General features: G+C 54.5%; 1 protein-coding gene across 1 annotated transcript in view; it reads right to left on the bottom strand.

Moving 5' to 3' along the window:
• Positions 1-2,140: 2,140 nt before the first annotated feature.
• The window catches only part of RBM33 (RNA binding motif protein 33), a 114,644-nt gene continuing 98,088 nt past the window's right edge, over positions 2,141-18,696 (bottom strand). Inside the window, exons 15-17 of the mRNA XM_040464438.1 lie at positions 16,694-16,882; positions 8,968-9,056; positions 2,141-8,627 (exon numbers count right to left, since the gene is read on the bottom strand). Coding sequence (XP_040320372.1) covers positions 8,579-8,627; positions 8,968-9,056; positions 16,694-16,882 — 327 coding nt within the window. The 3' untranslated portion in view covers positions 2,141-8,578. The remainder of the gene's footprint in view (positions 8,628-8,967; positions 9,057-16,693; positions 16,883-18,696) is intronic.

Genomic DNA, 18,696 nt, shown 5'->3' with positions numbered 1-18,696 from the left:
CCGCACCCCCGCTGCACCGCCCCCCCCCCAGTTCCCCTCCCCAGCGCCCCCTGCACCAACGCTGGTCCCCCACTGCCGACCCCCCTGTCCCGTCCACCTGCTGACCCCAGTTCCATCACTCCTTCGGCCCACAGCCGCCACCGGGCCCCAACCCCAGACCCGCGGGCACTCCCCATGCACTCTAAATTCCAGACATCGGTGACACCCCGCCCGCGGCCCCTCGCCCCGGCACAAACACCCTCCCCGGACGACCAAGCGTGGAGCCGGAAACTTTCTCGGGAGGAGCACCCTTTTGGCCGGCGTCTCCCGGGTCCGGGGAGCCCACCGCCCACCCGCGCCTAGAGGTTTCCAGCCAGCTCCTGCAGGGCTCCCGCCCCTCACAGCAAATGCCAGCTTTTAGACAAAGAATGTACCCACGGGATACGAATTAAAATGGAAGAAAAAATGGTTTTTGCCTCCTCAGATTCTGATTTGGGCTTAAAAATTCCAGGAAGTCAGATCTGAGAAATTAATCAAACACGTGGACCTGTGGTGTCCCTTCCTCCTGTTTCCCGCAAGTTAGCCTCTTCGCTTACCTTTCCTTTTCACCCAGAACCAAACTCGGGCCTCCTCCCACGCATCCCTCCCATCCGGGAGAACGGTGATCAAGTCCGTCCCTAGATGTCTTCAGAGGTAACACTTTTGTCAGCGAGGCCTGGCTGGTGCTCGGGCAGGAGCCAAGGCCCTTCCGCCGCCCTCCCTCCCTCTCCAACCCCGGCCCCCCTGCCCCCGCACCTGCCTGTGGGGACACCGCGTCCATTCGTTCCGTGTCTGGCCTTCGTCACTGGAACTCGAGTAGGTCCCACGCGGAGGTGAACCGGGAGAACGGACCTAGACCTGAAGTCCCGCAGCAGGTGGTCCCGGCTGGAGAGGGACGGTCCCTCTAAGAGGGACACAGGCCGTTTTCTTGTGTCCCAGGAAGGGCACGAAGACCTCGGCCAACTTGAGGGGCCGACAGGGCCGGCACGGTGTCGCGGGTCACCAGTACCATTTTGCTCCTTCATCCCAAGGTAAGCCCCCTCCCCACAGACCAGAGAAAGGCGGGTCTCAACAGGCGAGGAGTGGTGCCAGTGCCACCCGCCTGAATCCCACATAGACTCCAGTGCAGGGCCCCCGCCAGGGAGCGCCTGGCCTGTCCCAGCCTGGCCGGGGGCGGGGGCGGGGGGCGGGGGGGGGGGCGGAGGGGGCGGAGGGGGCGGGGGAGGCGTTCCTTCTCCAAACCGGCCGGGTGGGGGGATATTTTACAAGTACCCCGTTTTCAGACCAGGAATTCGGAGCAATTTGCAGCAACATGGAAAACTCGGATGATGCATTTGATGGAAAATGGATGTCCAACAATGTGCACTGGGGGACCCCAAACCAGACCCGTGCCTGTACAACAGGGTGTCACAGGCATCATCCTGGGGGTGACCGGTAACCTCCACCCTGGGTGTTAATGATTAGCATCAGAGCACCAATGTTGAAGAGATGTAAAAATCACTCATAATGGTTCAAAAAATGTAAAAAGAAGGGGGGGGTGGCTCAGTTGGTTGGGCATCCAACTCTGGCTCAGGTCATGACCTCACGGTTTGTGGGTTTGAGCCCCGCGTCGGTCGGGCTCCGTGCTGACAGCTCGGAGCCTGGAGCCCGTTTCGGATTCATGTGTGTGTGTGTGTGTGTGTGTGTGTGTGTGTGTGTGTGTCTCTGCCCCTCCCCTGTTTGTGCTCTATCTCGGTCTCTCAAAAATAAATAAACGTTAAAAATTTTTTTGAAAAACGTAAAAAGAAAATACCCCCCCTTCCAAACTTCCAATAGAGCCAAACAAGCTGTTTGTTTTTGTCGAGTCTGTTCCAACTCCTGCGGACCATAGAGTGTGGGTGAGGACAAGCCGGACCCTCGGACCCTCCTGTGGGTCCGCTGGCAAGATCCTGTTTCCCAGCTGATGCCTGCAGCAGAGGGGGCGCACGTGGCGGGGGGGGGGGCGCTGGGGACACCCCCAGTCCTCGGGGGAAACACCAGCCCGGTCTCCCGCGGGAGGGCCGGAGGCTGGCTGTCCGCACAGCTGGGACGCGGCACGGACCAGGCGCGGGCGGCGAGGCAAAGGAGACACCGGAGCACCAAAGCAGAGGCCGCAAGGAAGTTTATTAACACGTCTTTCAAATTACAACACAGTTCGAGACACGCCTCCGTACGGAGTCACACAAATGATACACACAATACATTTTTCCAACCATGTCACCAGTGTTCCTCACACAGATTCCTGATAAAGCGTCACAGTGATCAGCGTACAGCGAGACGGGGCAAAGCGAGGCGACGTCCTTCCCCACAAGGGCAAGTGCAGTGTTGGGCAGAACACGTGAGGCAGGCCAACCCACAGGGAAGCAACTCGGTCGCGTGCCGGTCTCTGAACTCCCAACGCACTCCCAACAGACACAGCGTCAGGCTCCACCCGGGAGCTGGCGCGGGCCAGCTCGGCAGCGCGCTGCCGTGCGCATTACGGTTAGGAAGGATCACAGCGGGAGCAGTGACACGGGGTCAAACGGGCCGCCGCTTCCAGTGGAAAAATGGGCGCGCTACAACTAACACTGACTCATGCACAAGAGGTCCTGTAAAAGCAGGGGTGAAAACAAAGGGGTGGTTAATCGCACGCTCCCCGCGGGCGGCAGGACGCCGGCCGGCGTCGCGGGGCGCCACACGCTCCCGCAAGGTCACACTGCAAAGTAACAGAATCCGGACGTTATTCTCTCCAGCAGAGACCTGCAGGAACAAAGCGGGAGTGAAAACCTGTCAAAGCAAAGGGGGTGACGCAGTCGAATGCAAACGCCAAATGCAAACGCCGTGCAAAAATGTTCACGGCCACCTCGCACCCCCACCCCCAAGGAGGAATTCTAAATGTTAAGAGCAGACAGAGGAGTAAGAATAGAGCACCGTCAGCAAAGGACAGGTCCGTGGCCAAAGGCAGGTGGGTAGGAGGAGGGTGAGGACATCCAGAGAGGAGGAAGGGGGAGAAAGTGATTTTCCAGAATGGGGAAGAAGCTCCCTGTGGTGGCTGCTAGATGGGTTTGGGCGAGGAAGGTGCAAGAGAACAGGAAAGGGGGGGGGGGGCAGGCAGGAGGCCGCTGCTCCGGAGCCCCCGGGGAGGGGGTGGGGGGCGGCAAGGCCACAAAAGGAAGGAGACGCCCCGCACAGGAAACCCGCTTGGAATGCAAAGGCTGCGGGCTGGGCTGCTGTCGAACCTGAAAATTAAACGGTGGGATTAAAGGCGAAGACGGAGAGTTAGAATCCTCACAGAGGAAAAGCACTCCTGGCCCCCATGCCTGCGAAAAGCAAAGACGAATTACAAAAAAACCAAACGATCCTAGCTGTTCCGCTGAGGGTATGAGTGGGCTGTGTGTTGTTAGAAACCCCTAAATCGTAGGGTCTAAGACAATGCTGCAGAGTGTATAAAATGTAAACAGACCTTTAAAAATCAGCTTCCACTATGTGTGCCCTTAAGATAAAAAGTAGTTGAAACCATGCTACAAGAACGTCAAGGTCTACTCTCTAGAGTACATGAAACTACTAAATACAGAATATATTAAAAAAATAGCGTACCTGTCCAGTCTGTGCAACGTACTCAGAATTTAAAGGCTACGTTGTTTCTTTTTAAAGGGCCTGTATTTTTCTAGGTACGTTTTAAAATTAGTAAAATAAAACACAGCAAAACACCAACACGGTCTTTTTACATTTTAGTTGGTCAGAAATAAAAGGGAAAAAAGTCCTCACTGAAGACGCCTGCTCTACCTGCCTGTCCTGACGAGAAGCCTTCCTACCAAAACCCGGCACAGGGGAGAGAGTTAAGAGTTTTAAAAACATTCTCTAGAAAAGGCAGGTTACAGCGTGTAAAACCAATGATCCTTCCCAACCATACGCTACCAGAAGAAGGTATACCTGGGATCCAATATGAATCAGCGAGTTCTGCTTTGGTTCTAGGACACAAAACCACGGGCGCTTTAAATGATGAAGATTAAATAGGTTGCAAAAAAACCTTACACAATAATCCTTAGGATTTAGCAGTAAATCAAGGCTAACCGCCTTTGGAGAGTTCATATTTACCAATGTCCAAAATAACACTCCATTCACAAGTTTTAAAAATAGGTGAAAAGGTTAATTGAAATGCTCATTAAATACAGTAAAATACCTACACTTTCCCCTAAGCGATCTCAGCTCCTGTGGCTTCCTTCACGGGGGGACAGGGCTGTCTCCCCACCCCGCAGCGATCATCCGCCCCACCCGTCAGGGATTCCCGTTTAGAATAAGGCCTCTTAAAAATTGGTAAAGAACCAAGGCGACCTTTCACAAGCCCCCCCACCCCCGACACCAAATAAACAGACAAGGCGGGGGGGGGGGGGGGGGGGGGCACTCCACCCGACTACAGGGAAATAAATAAAATCGGGTCGAACAGTGAATGTGTGAAGCCAGAGCAATCCTACCAGCAGGAAGGGAGGGGACATTAAAAACGACTCTGAGCAGGCCACTATGACAGCAAAGGAGCCCAGAGCCATCTGCTGAGGGCAGCACCGGCCGACTGGGGACGCATTTCTTGACAGCCGGACACGCGGGCTCTCTAGGGAACCGAGCGGGGAGCGCGCCGGGCGTTCGGCACCAGACCTCCACCAGAACCCAACCGCCCGCGACAGGGTCCCTGTCGGTCCAGTGGTCTAGAAGCGCGTGGAGCTTACCTTCAATTAAGTAACAAAGAAATTAAAAACAACGACAGCAAAAAAAGAAAAAAAGAAAAAAAGAAAAGAACAAAACAAAAAACCACAACAAGCCGAAAGAAAATTTAAGAAAACAAGAACGGAAGTGACAGGTTCTGCAAACAGCCCCTCTGAGCCAGGCCCTGCCTCAGGGCATCTCTGTACCTCCGCGGGGCCCCTCCTGAGGAAGGGCTCAAGGCCCTCCCGCGGAAAGGTGACCTCCCTGTGGGGCGGGTGCCCTCCTGTCCCCCGGCGAGAGCCGTCCACGAGCCCACCCTCCCGCATGCTTCTCGGCTCGACCAGCTGACTCCTCTGAAAAGAGTCAGTGTGTGAGAAGTTCATTATACTTAGTACAACTCCTTCATTCTGCAAAATTCTCCTCTCCCCCGTCCCAGGCCCCCCTGCTCCCCTCTCCCCGAGACACCTCTCCCAATCTCCTCCAGCAACAGTCTTCCGTTTACAAATTAAGCAAAACGCTCTTTGAAAAAAGCCCCCTGGGCGCAGGATCCAAGCTCTGTCACAACTTAGCAACGCTACAGAACCAGGCGTAAACAATGGTTTATCCAGGGCTGTTACAAATCAAGAGAAGAACGACTCAAATAAAAAGTAGTTATGATGAAGCCCCTCCCCCCCGCCACCCTGCCCGCTCCCCACTGGGAAGGGCACAGACACCTACGTAGGACGCTGCCTGTCCAGAAAGAGGGGGGACCCTCAACATTTGTTCTGGTAAAAAGAGACAGGGTTTCTCCCTTAGAATCATCAGTATAAGGACTTAACAAAAGTGGGCAGACCAACGGTAATGCAAGGTTATGCTCAGATAAGCGGCTAAGTGATCTTATATTACAGCACAAAATCAAAACAAGACAATGTAAAAAGAAAAGGTACCTTGGCTCCACACAATCACCTGTTATATTTACCTCACGCGATATATCGGTATTTACTGACTTTAAGCTTCCTGAATTTGGAAACAAATAATACACAGGTCAGGATACATGTATTGACTTAACTACCATCTTTATAAAAATCGGATTTACACACAGACACATCAACAATTATGGAACGGAATCCATTTAACTTCGATAAGACAACACAAAAGAACTAACAAATAGCTAAGATTGTTGCTGAATTGAAAGCGTTTCCAATTAACATTTTAATTTTAAAAGGTCCATATTTACATAGTATGTTAAATGCTTCTGCATGTCATTTTAAATGCATGATAAATAAAGAACAAAGATAATGGTTGCAACAGATCTTCCAAAAGGGTTCGGCTTACGGTGGTCTGATTTCACCGCGAAAAGCGCACCGAGAATGGAAATAACGTTACTTTCTAATTCTGCTTCTTTCCCTTCCGCAGCTCCCTTTAAGGAAACCAAGCCTCTGCTCCGGGCCGGCCGGCACGAACTGCGGCCACTGCCAACGGCCGGGCACACGGGGCCATTCTAACCAGGGCTTTACGAAGGCCCAGCTCCCCGTGGCCAAAGGCTTTCAAGAACACCACATCAAGAGAAGGCTCACGTGTGTAGACAGTTAACAGACACACATGTCCCATGGCGCCCGTATCGTCCTCGGACAAGGCCGAAAGCAGACCTTAATGTCACCACCAGGTCTTGAACAGCGGTGCCCACGCAGGACTGATGACTTCTCATCGCTAACTAGGGAAAAAGCTCTTTGTTATGTGCCTACTTTCCAGAGACAATACGGCACACTCAGACTATTTCAGAAAATGGTAAAAAATTTTTAAGCTCATCTTATTGCATCAGTTGGTTCTTGGTGATAAAAAGCAAGTCCGTCAACTGAAAGCCTTCCCACTGCCCGGCACCAGCAAGGGGTCTGGATGTGTCGTAACTAGCAGGCTGTCAAGCTCGTTGCTTCAACGCAGCTCTCTGTGGACTGAGCCAAATAAACTACGCTTTTAAACACACGAACACATCCGTCTCTCCCTGTGACAACAGCGGACAGGACGTGCGTGTCGACCGAGGGTAGGGACAGGGCACGGACTGTGCGGACCCTCCCCTGGAGCACCACGGCAGGCCTGGCGCAGCTGAGTCAGGGGCTTTCTGGAACAAGGCGGCCAGGCGCCTCAGCTGGGGGGTGCACCCTGGGAGTGCCTGTTCGCTTCCTGGCACCTACACCTTCTGAAAAGCAGCCGCCAACACCCACCTTCATCCTCCAGGCCTCCTCCTACCGCGGGATGCCACTTAGAACCCTCGCCACAGAAAGCCTCACAGGGTCTGAACGCTCCCCTGCAGTTCGGGCAACTGAAGTTGCAAAAATATAAAATTTCACCTGTGCAAACACGACACAGGCTCACGCGGCCTGGGTCCCAGCCCCCGCGCGAAGGCTCAGAGGAGGGAGGGTGCCTGGCGGCGGGGGCTCTGGGGCTTCGAGCTGGTCCCCGCAGGGCTGACCGGTGGCATCTGGAGGCGGCAGGCTCCTATTTCCTCTAATTCTACTAGTAAACCTGCCGTGAAATCTTAGGTATAAAACACAGCTAAAAAGTCTGAGTATGCCTTGGTATCTGTTACTTGCTCAAACAGTTCAGGTCCATGTTAGTATAAACCCCAAATGGTGAAACTCGTTCTTGAGCAGAAATACAATAAGGCACTTTTTTAAAGACTTGACCGGAATGAACTGTACTAAACGTTGCTTTACGGGAAGGAAAAGTCTCACCTAAACGAGCCTACCCAGAACTCCTCAAGCAGGTTCGGGGCCACATGAACACATTTCAATTTCACTTTGGGCTGCACGGTCTGGGGAGGACAGCCATCCCTCACACCACACCCCACGAGGGGCAACTCGCCAGCACATAGGCCACCTTGCTCCTGGCTCTGCTCAAGGGCAGCACAGCCCTACTCAAAAGGCCTTCAAAAAAAAAAAAAAAAAAAAAAAAAGTTAATCAGAGCAATGATAACCAAGTTCCCGAAGAATGTTGTATGTCACAGAGCCAGGGACACGAATATGCTGCTTCGGGCCACATTTACAAAGAGGAACAAACCACACGGGGCCGGGCCGAGTCCCCCTGCCTCTGCCCCGCGGGGTAGATGTGCAACACGACCCACCTGGCAGGGCTCTGGAAGGGCTGCAGGGTGACGGCGCCACAGGCGCCCTCTCTAGGCCCAGGGAGACACGGCGGGGCCTGCCAGGACCAGTGCCTTACTGGGGAAGAGTGGAGGGGTGCGGAGTCCCCTCCGCAACTAGGAACACGCAGCTGGTGCTTCTGGAGTATTTACAAGAAGCAGAATCCGCCACACAATGGGCATCGCTCCCAACCGCCCTCACGTCCTGCTTGCCAGGACACGCGGCTGCCCGTCACCATCACCCAAATTTTAATCTACGTGCTTCCAAGAGCCTTGTGAGGGCTTTCTGAGAGGACAGCGCGGTTCCGCTCGGCTGGGAAGACCCTTGTCTAGCCTGCACTGAAGATGGGTGCAACCATTATCAAGTGTTCTTTGCTGTGGAAACTACTCAGAATTTGTGGCGCTAACGTCCCTTCCTGAACCTAAGTCACTGTGATCGGTCACACAGCACGATCACGAAGAACAAGGGCTACATGCATCGTAAGCACTTTGAAAACAAAAGAAACCGGAAAGTGTAGTTCTCTGTGGTGACAACAGAACGGGGAGCGTGTAACACCGGAGCCCAGGCCGCCACGTCCCCAAGTCCGGCTCTGCTGGAGTCCACGCCGGGCCAGCCGCTCTCCGGACAACAGTTACGCAAGACTGTGCGCGGAGAGGCCGTGCTCGTGGGGGTGTGCGCTGCGGCTTCCCTGAAGAAATCCCACAGCGAGTGTTCCGTGTCGGGTCAGCGTCTCCTGCTAGAGATCACTCAACGATCAGGGCCACGTTTATGTGGGACAAATCTATCATGTGCCTGCGGAGAGGGAAAGAAATAGTCAACGCCGACCGAACTCCACAGATGAGCGGTCAGGTCACCAAGGTATGGGCAAACTACCACGGTAGGTCCCGACGGATGACAACTCCATAAAAACGCAGACAGAGATCAACGCAAAACCCGGGAGCCAATGCCCCACACTGCACGAGGGGAAGGGCACGCTGTCTGCGCTCGGCACGCATTACTGGCGCGTTTCTACCACGGCAGGTGGGCGCGCACACGTGTGAAACCACGGCTGCTTTGCTGGAGAGCAAACCACAGCGGGGAGGCTCTCCCGCCCGCTCCCACCGTCACCCCGACCACGGAATATACAGGCTACCTGTGGAATTTCTGCTGAAATGCTAACGCATGAGCCGGTTCCTTGAACTTAGCTATGGCTTTCCGTTGCTGGGGAAGCATCTGTAAACTCTAGAGGGAAGAAAACAGAGAAATATTTAAATTTTTTTTTTCAACGTTTTTTATTTATTTTTTTTGGGACAGAGAGAGACAGAGCATGAACGGGGGAGGGGCAGAGAGAGAGGGAGACACAGAATCGGAAACAGGCTCCAGGCTCTGAGCCATCAGCCCAGAGCCCGACGCGGGGCTCGAACTCATGGACCGCGAGATCGTGACCTGGCTGAAGTCGGACGCTTAACCGACTGCGCCACTCAGGCGCCCCAACAGAGAAATATTTAAAAAAAAAATTTTTTTTTTTTTTTTAATTTTAGAGAGTGAGAGGGGGGAGAGGGGCAGAGGGAGAAAGAATCTTGAGCAGACTCCACGCTCGGCACAAAGCCAGAGGCGGGACCTGATCCCACAGCCCTGAGATCATGAACTGAACCCAAATCAAGATAGATGCTCAACCCGCTGAGCCACCCAGGCGCCCTGAGAAACGCTTCAATATCATGTTGTATACGCTTAAAACAAAACCCAGCATATTTATACATCAGCTTGAATACAAAATACGAGTCCAGGCTGACACTTGGATCACTAAAGGAAACTATCTCCCCAGCAATTTTTCCTCCCTGATCCAGAGAATCTGTCCCCAAAAGCCATTCCCATGAGTGTACCCCCCCGCCACCCACCAGCCTGGTGTCAGGATCTGGCATCATCTGGCCACACGAGTCACTCCATCTCCTCCCTCAACCCTCCCTGTGAGGCCCAATGACACACACTTCTGGAGAGTCACCCCCCGTCTGCACACCTTCCTGCCACACAATTTTCTATGGGACCCTCACTGATTTTTTTTTTTTTTAAAGCAGTATTACATCACACAGGAGGAAACTGCTGTTTTGCAGGGGGACCCCACAATTACCACTGGGGTAAACCAAGGAGGCTTTCACACCTCCAGCTACCCACAGCAAGGGACAGCTTCGCCAGTGGCGGCTGTCAGCACAGTCTGATCACACTTTGTACTTAGACACTCGATTACTAAGTGACATCTTAAATGAAACCTTTGGAGCCAAGGCAACCATTCCAGAGGCCACTACTCTTTGCGCTGAAAACCACACCCTTTCGTGAAGAAGACAGACAGAAAGGATCCATCGAGTGAAGAGAGAATCTTACACGTCTGAAAGGAAGGTGCTGGACAGAGGGGACTCACACGTGGTCCCCCAGCGTGCCCTGAGGCCTTGGGGTTTGGGATCTGAGGATCCGGGAGGCCCAGGTCAGAGGAGGAGACCTGTGTGGTCTCTCAGCCAGTCCCACTCTCAAGGGCCCAATCGTTCTCAAGCCTGCGGTGCCGCACGCAGTCCTGCGCGCCGTCCGGGCGCCGTGCAGGCAGCAGCCTCTGCTGAGAGGGAGGCGCGTAGCGGCCAAGGCGGGACCCCGCTCACAGCAGGACACGACGCGGGGGCCGCCACCCACCGTGTCTAGATGCTGTCTAGCGAAGCAGGACAGCCGGAAAACACAGCTGATGGAGGCACGGGACCCTGAAAAGTGGCGGCATATGTGGCTGTTTAATTGTAAAGCACTGATCAAAGATCTACGGTGGGAACACAAAAATACTCAAAAAGACATACCGTACGCGAAGTGAGAAGTCTCCGTTTTAATACCCACACGACATCTATCAGTCAACACAACTAGGAGAGCTCTGTGGAACACCCACTTTCCCAAAAGTCACCTTTCAGTGTTTACAAAGAAATGAACGGTCTCAAGTCTCCAAATGATGTGGTGGGAAGGTGAGCACGCGGACCACTCGGCCAAGGAGCAGCAGGCGGGTGGTGGGGACCCCCAACCCAGCAGGAGCACAGGCGGCAAGCTCGGGACAACACGAGACTGCTCTCATCTGGGGTATAAAAGCAGAAGCAGGGTTTGCTAGAGGGTTCCACCTAGGGTTAAGAGCACTGGCAAAACGCCGTAGTTGGTCTGGAATGAACGCAGGGGACTTCTCTTCCCTGGAGACGCGCTCGGCACTGTGGCCCCTCTGGCCCGGGGGACTCCCTACAAGTCCTGCACAGAGACCCACTTTCTCTCCCGAGCTGCCAGCCTCCTCCACCCGCTCGTGCCTGTTCTGTGCCGCACCCTGCGATGGGTTCCAAAGCATCCGCTCAGAGCACAGGCAGCCCTGGGCACCTGCAGGGGGCCCGCTGCCAGGCCCCGCTCTCTGGTCCTGTCTGTGCCCCCACCCCCGCTGCAGCCCCGCAGCCACGCCGCTCACTGGTGCGCGCCCCCTGGTGGCTGCTGCCGGCACCGCGGCGGACCTCAGGCAAGAATCCCAACAACTTCCCCAAATCTACCTTGTCTAAAAATACGACGTGTTCTTTAGGAACAGACAGGAAAAAACTAATTGCTGATGCTACTGCAGATAATTATTCATACCGTACAATTCACACATGGAATCTGGGTTTCTGAAAATACCACGGTTTTGTTTGTTTGTTTTCAGAAAAACAGGTTTCCAGGTATCTAGGGCGATTTCCTCTGGGTGACTTCGCAATGTGGAAGGAAGGCACGGAGCTTCATTTTTACCACTTACCACATAAAACGGTAAAACGCCTGATGCAACAGAACTTACTGGGACCTAAGCAGTTTAGACCTCGGTCTGAGGAGGTGCCGGACGAGACGGCAACTCCTCACGGGGAAACTTCCCCGTGCCAATTCCTCACGGGGAAAGGCCTGGAGCTCAAGCAGTCAACACCAGCGATGAGAACACGCTCCTAAAATCTTCCTGGTTATGTCCTTCATTTACATTTTCGTACCTTCTTCCAAAAACCAAACGATGTCTTCTAGGCAGAAGACTGAATTGCAGAAACTGTCCCTACCCCGCCATTTCTGACCTATGAAAACGAGAGCTCCAGGATTTCGTTACTGGGAGCAGAGGGGTGGGCACTGTGCGCCGGAAGCCGGAAGCCGGAAGCCTCGTGCTCCCCGGCTTCCACGGTGCAGAGCCACACTCGCACGAGCTAGCGGCGCAGCCCCGCACAGACACCGGCTGGGCCAGAGCAAACCGGAAGCTGCACCGCGTCTCCGGGCCCACGCTCGCTCTGCTGCCGCGGCTGCCTCTCCCGCAGGCGCCCCCCCTGGCACGCAGGGGGCAAGGCCAAGGCACCAACTTCCGGCCTGACGCGCTTCCGTTTTCAGAGGGGAGAGACACCCGCACGTCCTGACGGCTAGTGACCGCGCTCCTCCACGTAGCAAAACGCAAGACGAAACCCTCGGCTGCGAGCCGCCTGCTCGGACGCCCTGCAGCCCCCTCCGGCCCGGCCTCCGACAGCCTGCGGTCTCATCCCGGGAGGGTGTCCGTGTGCACGGCACCCTGCCTCTTCTCCCACAGGCTCAGATCAACTACCACGTCGCGGGGACGCCAACTCAGATCAACCAAAATGTCACGGGGACGCCAACAGGGTTGCGTAGCCCCGAAGATCTGTGTCGGCGTCCCGCCCCTCCGGCCGGTCGCTCTTAGCACCCGCGGGAAGTGCCTTCTGCCAAGAACAGGACGGTCAATGTGAGACACAGCGGTGCTATCTGAGAGCAGCCCCACCGACGGGTCACGAGGAGCGCGTCCCCCCAGGCCCCACCATAGCCGTGACTCACACGGCCGGGGTGGCCCCACCGAGGCAGCTCCCAGAGCCCCCGGTCGGCGGCAGACCGGTGTCCCCACAAGGCACAGGGGCCCCAAGAGGCAAGCGGCAGCAAGAGGCAAGTGGCAGCAGCGTGCGCCACACGGCAGGCCCGACACCCAGCTCCTCGCAGGACCCTCTCACAGCTGCACCTGCCGCCACGGGTTCGGTCCAGTGCCCGCGCTGCGCTTTTCCCCAGGGCCCCGCGTGCCCACTCTCCGTGCTGAGAGCCCCGCCGCTCCCCGCACTGGCCGGCTTCCCTCCCGCTGGCCCCCCCGGGGAGCCCCAGTGCCGTCACACTGCCATCCCGAAGTCCTCTTTCCGTGGGCGTTACTGCCGGCTGCGTTCTCTGGACCTTGACGAGGGCCCCTAGTAAGCAGTCTTTCCATCGTGGCTTCAGATCACGTGGTCACACCCGTGTCTTCTCCCCCGATGTCCTGAACTTCAGAACCACCGACCTGAGATTCCAACTCTGTTGGCTACACCAGCCGGGCCTTGCGGCCGGGTCGGAACAGGACGCTCCTTCACAGCGGCTCACGCTCTCGCACACCGCCCACGGGGACTCAACCACGCCATCCTGCGACACCCGCCGCCCCGAAGTGCAGCGTCTGGGGGCAGGCAGACACCCCTTGCACCTGCCACCCCGTGGGGGACGAGGAGGCCATGCGTCTCCTCCAGCCTGCTCAGGCCGGGCACCGGGAGAGTTACAAGGCGGCGGGTGGGGAGAGCCCGACAGAAAGGCCTAGACTCGAGACGAAGAAGAGAGCCCCGCTAACAGCCCGGCTGTGCCGCAAAGGACACCCATGGCTCGCGCTCCCCCTCTGGCCCCAGCCGGGGCACCGCCAGGACACGGGAGTGACGGAGGGGGTGGAGACAGCGCAGTGCCGGGTACGTGTGGGCACAAGCCAGCGCTGGCCGGCCTCATCCTCAGGGAGGGTCACGACAGGGGACAGTCATACTCTCACTGAGCGATCTCAAACCTCGTGCCTTTGTGAGGAAACGGCTTTTGTGTTTTTACACCATGACGTTTATTTACGGGGTAGTGAATCTTTCTTCTTAGCACAATTTGAGGCACAATCTAGCAAACGGGGAACTAAAAGCAATTACACAAAAAAGCCACGGAGGTCCTAACTCCCTTACTTCCTGATCTAAGAGCTACCTTGGCTTCTGTTTCTCAGGACAGAGTGGGAGGTCAGGGTCACTGCTGCAGGAACGTGTGTCCGCCAGCCCACAGGGCACGCGTGCCTGGCAGTGACCGGGCTCTCTTCTCGCGGGGGCTGGGGTCCAGGCAGACGCGTCTCTCGGACCCGCTCACGAGTGGAATGCTGCGGCTGTGGCTGCCACGCGCCACCTCCCCCAAGATTCTGGGACCCACTACCGCACTTCCCACGCCACTGCTGCCTTCCGGTTGTCACGCTTCTACAAGATCTGCACGTTGTTCCTCATTCTGGAAATAGCGAGTTGATTAAGGTCTTTAACACGGACTTTCTAGAGAGCCTTGTGAGTACCATTGAAGGGAATAACATGCTAATCCGAGAGCCACACTGAGAAAGCCTCTCGGATTCCACAGCTTAAGGAGCAGAGGTCACATGCGGTTAGGAGTCTAATTTAAAAGCCCAGAGAAACAGGGGACCTTCCTACTCTAGACAGCACCACCTGCTATTACACCGAGTGGACGCGAGGTGGAGCCACAGTCCACCGCACATAGAAGCTTCTCCCGTCAGGACCACAGGAGGCCGGGGCTACCTGGCACCATCCCACCCAAGTTTAAACCATAACCAGTTCTCGTTACAAACATCTTCTTAAAATGTATACTTACCAGTATCGTTCTTTAGCTTCCAAACACCGGCAGATGCTTGTTATACTAGTTTTTCAGTAAGAAACTTGGCATTCTGTGAACGTGGTATCTAAACATCGTACAGGCCCACTCAAAAGCATCCTCTGGGATAAAGACGAGCAAGAGGAGGGCACCCGGCTTTGGTCCCCAGGGGAAGGGATGGGCCTCATGCGGGTGCGAAGCCCAGCCTGCCACAGCCAGTTCCCAGGGGCACCGGGGGCTTCACCTTCCAGAGACCCCACTGTAAGAGTGACTGACGTAACCTAGAAAGTTCACTCTCATCTTCCTACTTCTCTAACTTTCGAATTAAAACAAAGCATCAAATAATCCAACGCCGTTTTGGTCTGGCTTTACTTCCCACAATCAAACTTCGTAACATAATCATCTCGAATCCTTTTCAGAACAGAAAAAAAATCCATTCGAGAGACTATAAGCCCCAAATGCAGATCAGCTCCAAGCTGATTTTTGTGGTGCAGCCACCGCCCCCCCCCCCCTTCAGCGTGAGGAGAGGCAAATAGCACCACTGCTCAGACATGGGTCCTGAAAACCACATCCTAGTCAAGGACACTCCAGAGAACGATCGAGACTCCGTGTGAGGAAGCAAAGCCACAAATGCTGACGGGCACACGTGGAGAGCACAGTGCCATCACTCCCGGCCCACGCGGAGACCGGGGCAGTGAGACCACAGCCCGAGCCTCCCGGACAACGCCGGCCCTCAGATCCCACAGGTCAGGCTCTGCTCTGTTACATCTGGACGCCCTGCCTGACCCTGCACCTGGACCCCAAATTCTCAACCACCATTGGTGGGAGAGCCTCACACCAGCTTAAGCACATTTTCATGCATCTGAACTCTCCGGTCAGTCTGTTCCTGCAAATTAGTCATTAACGGTCTGGAAGGACCATCCATGAGCGCAGTGCTGACGCCTCCGGTAAGTGACAAGGGTCTCTGGCCACACTGCGGAGTAAGGACGGCACTGAAAACAGAAGCCCGAGTTTCTGGCTCACATTCCACTACGACACACAAAGAAACACTAGAAATCCCAAACTGACGGTGGAAGTCACGATACCTCGAGAACAGGGTGCTTTCTGGAAGGGCTTTCACCTACTCCTCACATTTAATAATTCTCAACATCAGACACTTAAGACCTGTTGAAAATTATTTGTATCACCTCTAGTCTGAAAATGTCCCCCTGCTCGCTCACGCAGCAAGAGACTGGAACATATCCTGAAAGCAAGTACGCAGAAACCCGACATTCACGCCCTACATCCTGCCTGCGCGGGGTCTGACGTGGTGCCGATGGCGCTGGGGAGGGGGAGGGGGGAGGGGAGGTGCTGGTGGGAAAGGTCCGATACAGGGCTCTGGAAACCCTCGGCCGAAGGAAAACCAGGTCAACCCACTTCTCTGCTGGTTTACCTGCAGGCCTTGAGGAGAAGCAGCAGAGATCAGGGATCTGAATGGAGACTTCGGTTTACAGCACAACCGGAGACCTATGTGCGACCGGCTCAGCAGGAACTTGAAAGCATTTAGAACCGACTTACTTTAAAGAGACTGGGGCACCCGGGTGACTCAGTCTGTTGAGCATCCGACTCTTGATCTCAGCTCAGGTCACGATCTCATGGTTTATGAGGTCAAGCCCCGCATCAGGGCTCTGTGCTGACAGGGTGGAGCCTGCTGGGGATCGTCTCTCGCCCTCTCTGTCCCCCCACCCCCAATCTTTCTAAATAAACAAACGATTAAAAAAATACAAAATAACGAGATCAAAATATAGTCTACATTATTTCATGTTCATAAAATCTAAAACAAGTTTCACAGCTGTTAACACATGTGCTGTTTCTGGAAATCAAGGTCAGGAAGGTTGAATGCTTTAAAAATTTCTAAATATCATAAACACAAGTGTGTGACAGAACAAAAAGTATATATGTTCAGGAGCATACGTGAATGTGAGGACAGTAGAAGAATTCCAGAAGATAATTTGTTCAGCTGGCAAAATTATTTCCTAAATTCCACGACGGAGCACCCGAAAATTGCCAAATAATCTACGGCAAAAGTTCCGATCTCAAGTATGCAAAATGGATAAAACAGGTGTGTGTCTTTTCAAACGTATTATTTTAACACGAAGTAACCAACACAAAGGGAATCGGAGTCCTGGGAGAGGCCCCAGGACACCCACCTGGATGGGTCCGACCGACATCAGTAGGTTCTTCAGCTGGGCGTCAGTGGTGGACGAAGAGAGCCCTTCAACGGACACGACACAGGGCTGCGGCTTACACTCCACCACCCGGAGGTTCTGCTTGTTTGGCATCAGGCGGCCCCGGCCCACAGCCCCCGCCACTCCTCGGCCTCTCCCGTGCGTGACAACCTGCCAACGACAAGAGTTAACCGTTTGACTTCTAAGCTCCGGTCTGTTGTTTTTAATAGCTACTAGGGTCATAAAAGTGAGCAAACGACTCGGAATCCATTAAAATGCACCACGAGCTACGGGATTTTCTGTGGTTTCCATCCACTGTCCGCAGGGTTCCGTGTCCCACTGAAAGAATAGCCGGCGGGTCTGGATGGAGGCAAAGGAAGAAAACGGGAGCATCCAAGTCCAACCGCATCTCGGCAGCGAGCACGGACGGGTAGCTTCCCGTGTAGCCACCGTGCCGGAGACAAAGCGGCAAGATCAGAGGGGCTGACACACTCATTTGGGCCTGGTTATAACAGCCCAAGAGCCCAAATTTCTCCCGGCGTACTCCAGGCCACGCCAGCGGGGACCGGTGCCACCACAAGCCACGTTACGCCCCCCAAGTCCCCTCGGGATGACGAGTGGCACCCCGAGGACCCGAAAGGCGGGTTCTGTGGCAGGGGGCCAGCGAGAGTCGGCAGGGGTCGCTTCCCAGCTGCTGCACATCACAATCGTCTACGTGGCTTTTACGACAAACACCAAAAAAAATCCAAGCCACAGCAATGCCCGCGCGCTCACTCCCACCCACGTTAAGTCGTCACATGTCTACAGAAGGGCCCAGGCCTTAGCAGTTTTTTAAGTCACCAAAGGTTCAAAACCACTATTCCAACGATTCCAAGGCCTTTTAAGTAAGAGGACGCAGCTGATCTTTCTGGTATTTTCTTTTTCATTTTTTTTTTAAATGTTTATTTTTGAAAGAGAGAAAGAGCACGAACAGGGGGAGGGGCAGAGAGAAAAGGAGACAGAGGATTCCAAGCAGGATCCAGGCTCCGAGCTGTCAGTACAGAGCCTGACGCGGGGCTTGAACCCAACGAACCGTGAGATCACGAGCTGAGCTGAAGTCAGACGCTCGACCGACTGAGCCCCCCAGGCGCCCCTCTGCTGTTTTCCAGCTAGAGAATTCGATGAAGCGTCTCCCGTTCAGGGCAGCAGTGAAATGCAGGCGGCTGGGTGGGAGTGAACAGTACCAGGGTTTCCAGACAGCCTCCCCAAATTCTGCCCTAGAGTCTGGGTACAAAGGAGCAAAAATGACCCCCTGTTCCATCATAGAAAAGGCCGGAGAAGAAGGTAAATGCATCCAAAACCACATTTCTTAACACTCTGCAGACGGTGGCGAACGTCCTCCCGTGAAGTGAGTGTTTGAAAAGTACAAAAGGATATTTCAGAGTCACACTGGAAAACACACATCGAAGGCTGCGCGTAAATCACACCAACAAGAGAGAGGATGCAAACCATACGATCACTTCAACAGATGCAGACAAAGCATGTGACAAAGTACAGCATCCATTCACGATAAAAACCCTCAACACAACCCTGTTGAGGGTATGTTTAGAGGGAACAAACCTCAACATAATAAACGCCTTATATCAAACAAAACCCCACAGCTGACATCACCGTCAACAGGGAATTGGTGGGAGCCTTTCCCCCAAGGTCAAGAACAAGACAGGGATGTCCACTCTCCGCTGTTATTCAACATAGTACTGGAGGTCCTGGCCACAGCTATCAGACAACACAAATAAAAGGCATCCAAATCGGTTGAGAGAGAACTGAAACTCACTATCTGCAGACGACATGACACTCTCCATGGAAAACCCGAAAGACTCCACCAAAAAACTGCTGGACCTGATAAATGAGTTCGGCAAAGTCGATGGATACAAAATCAACGTGCAGAAATCTGCTGTATTTCTGTACACCAATAATGAAGCGGAATCAGAAAGAGAAAGAGAAGA

This window comes from Herpailurus yagouaroundi, unplaced genomic scaffold (genome assembly GCF_014898765.1).
Source record: "Herpailurus yagouaroundi ecotype Mexico unplaced genomic scaffold, PumYag 483, whole genome shotgun sequence".
NCBI classification, from domain to species: Eukaryota; Metazoa; Chordata; class Mammalia; order Carnivora; family Felidae; genus Herpailurus; species Herpailurus yagouaroundi.
Note: the sequence above shows the minus strand (reverse complement) of the source record. Positions and strands in the feature narration are given on the sequence as shown.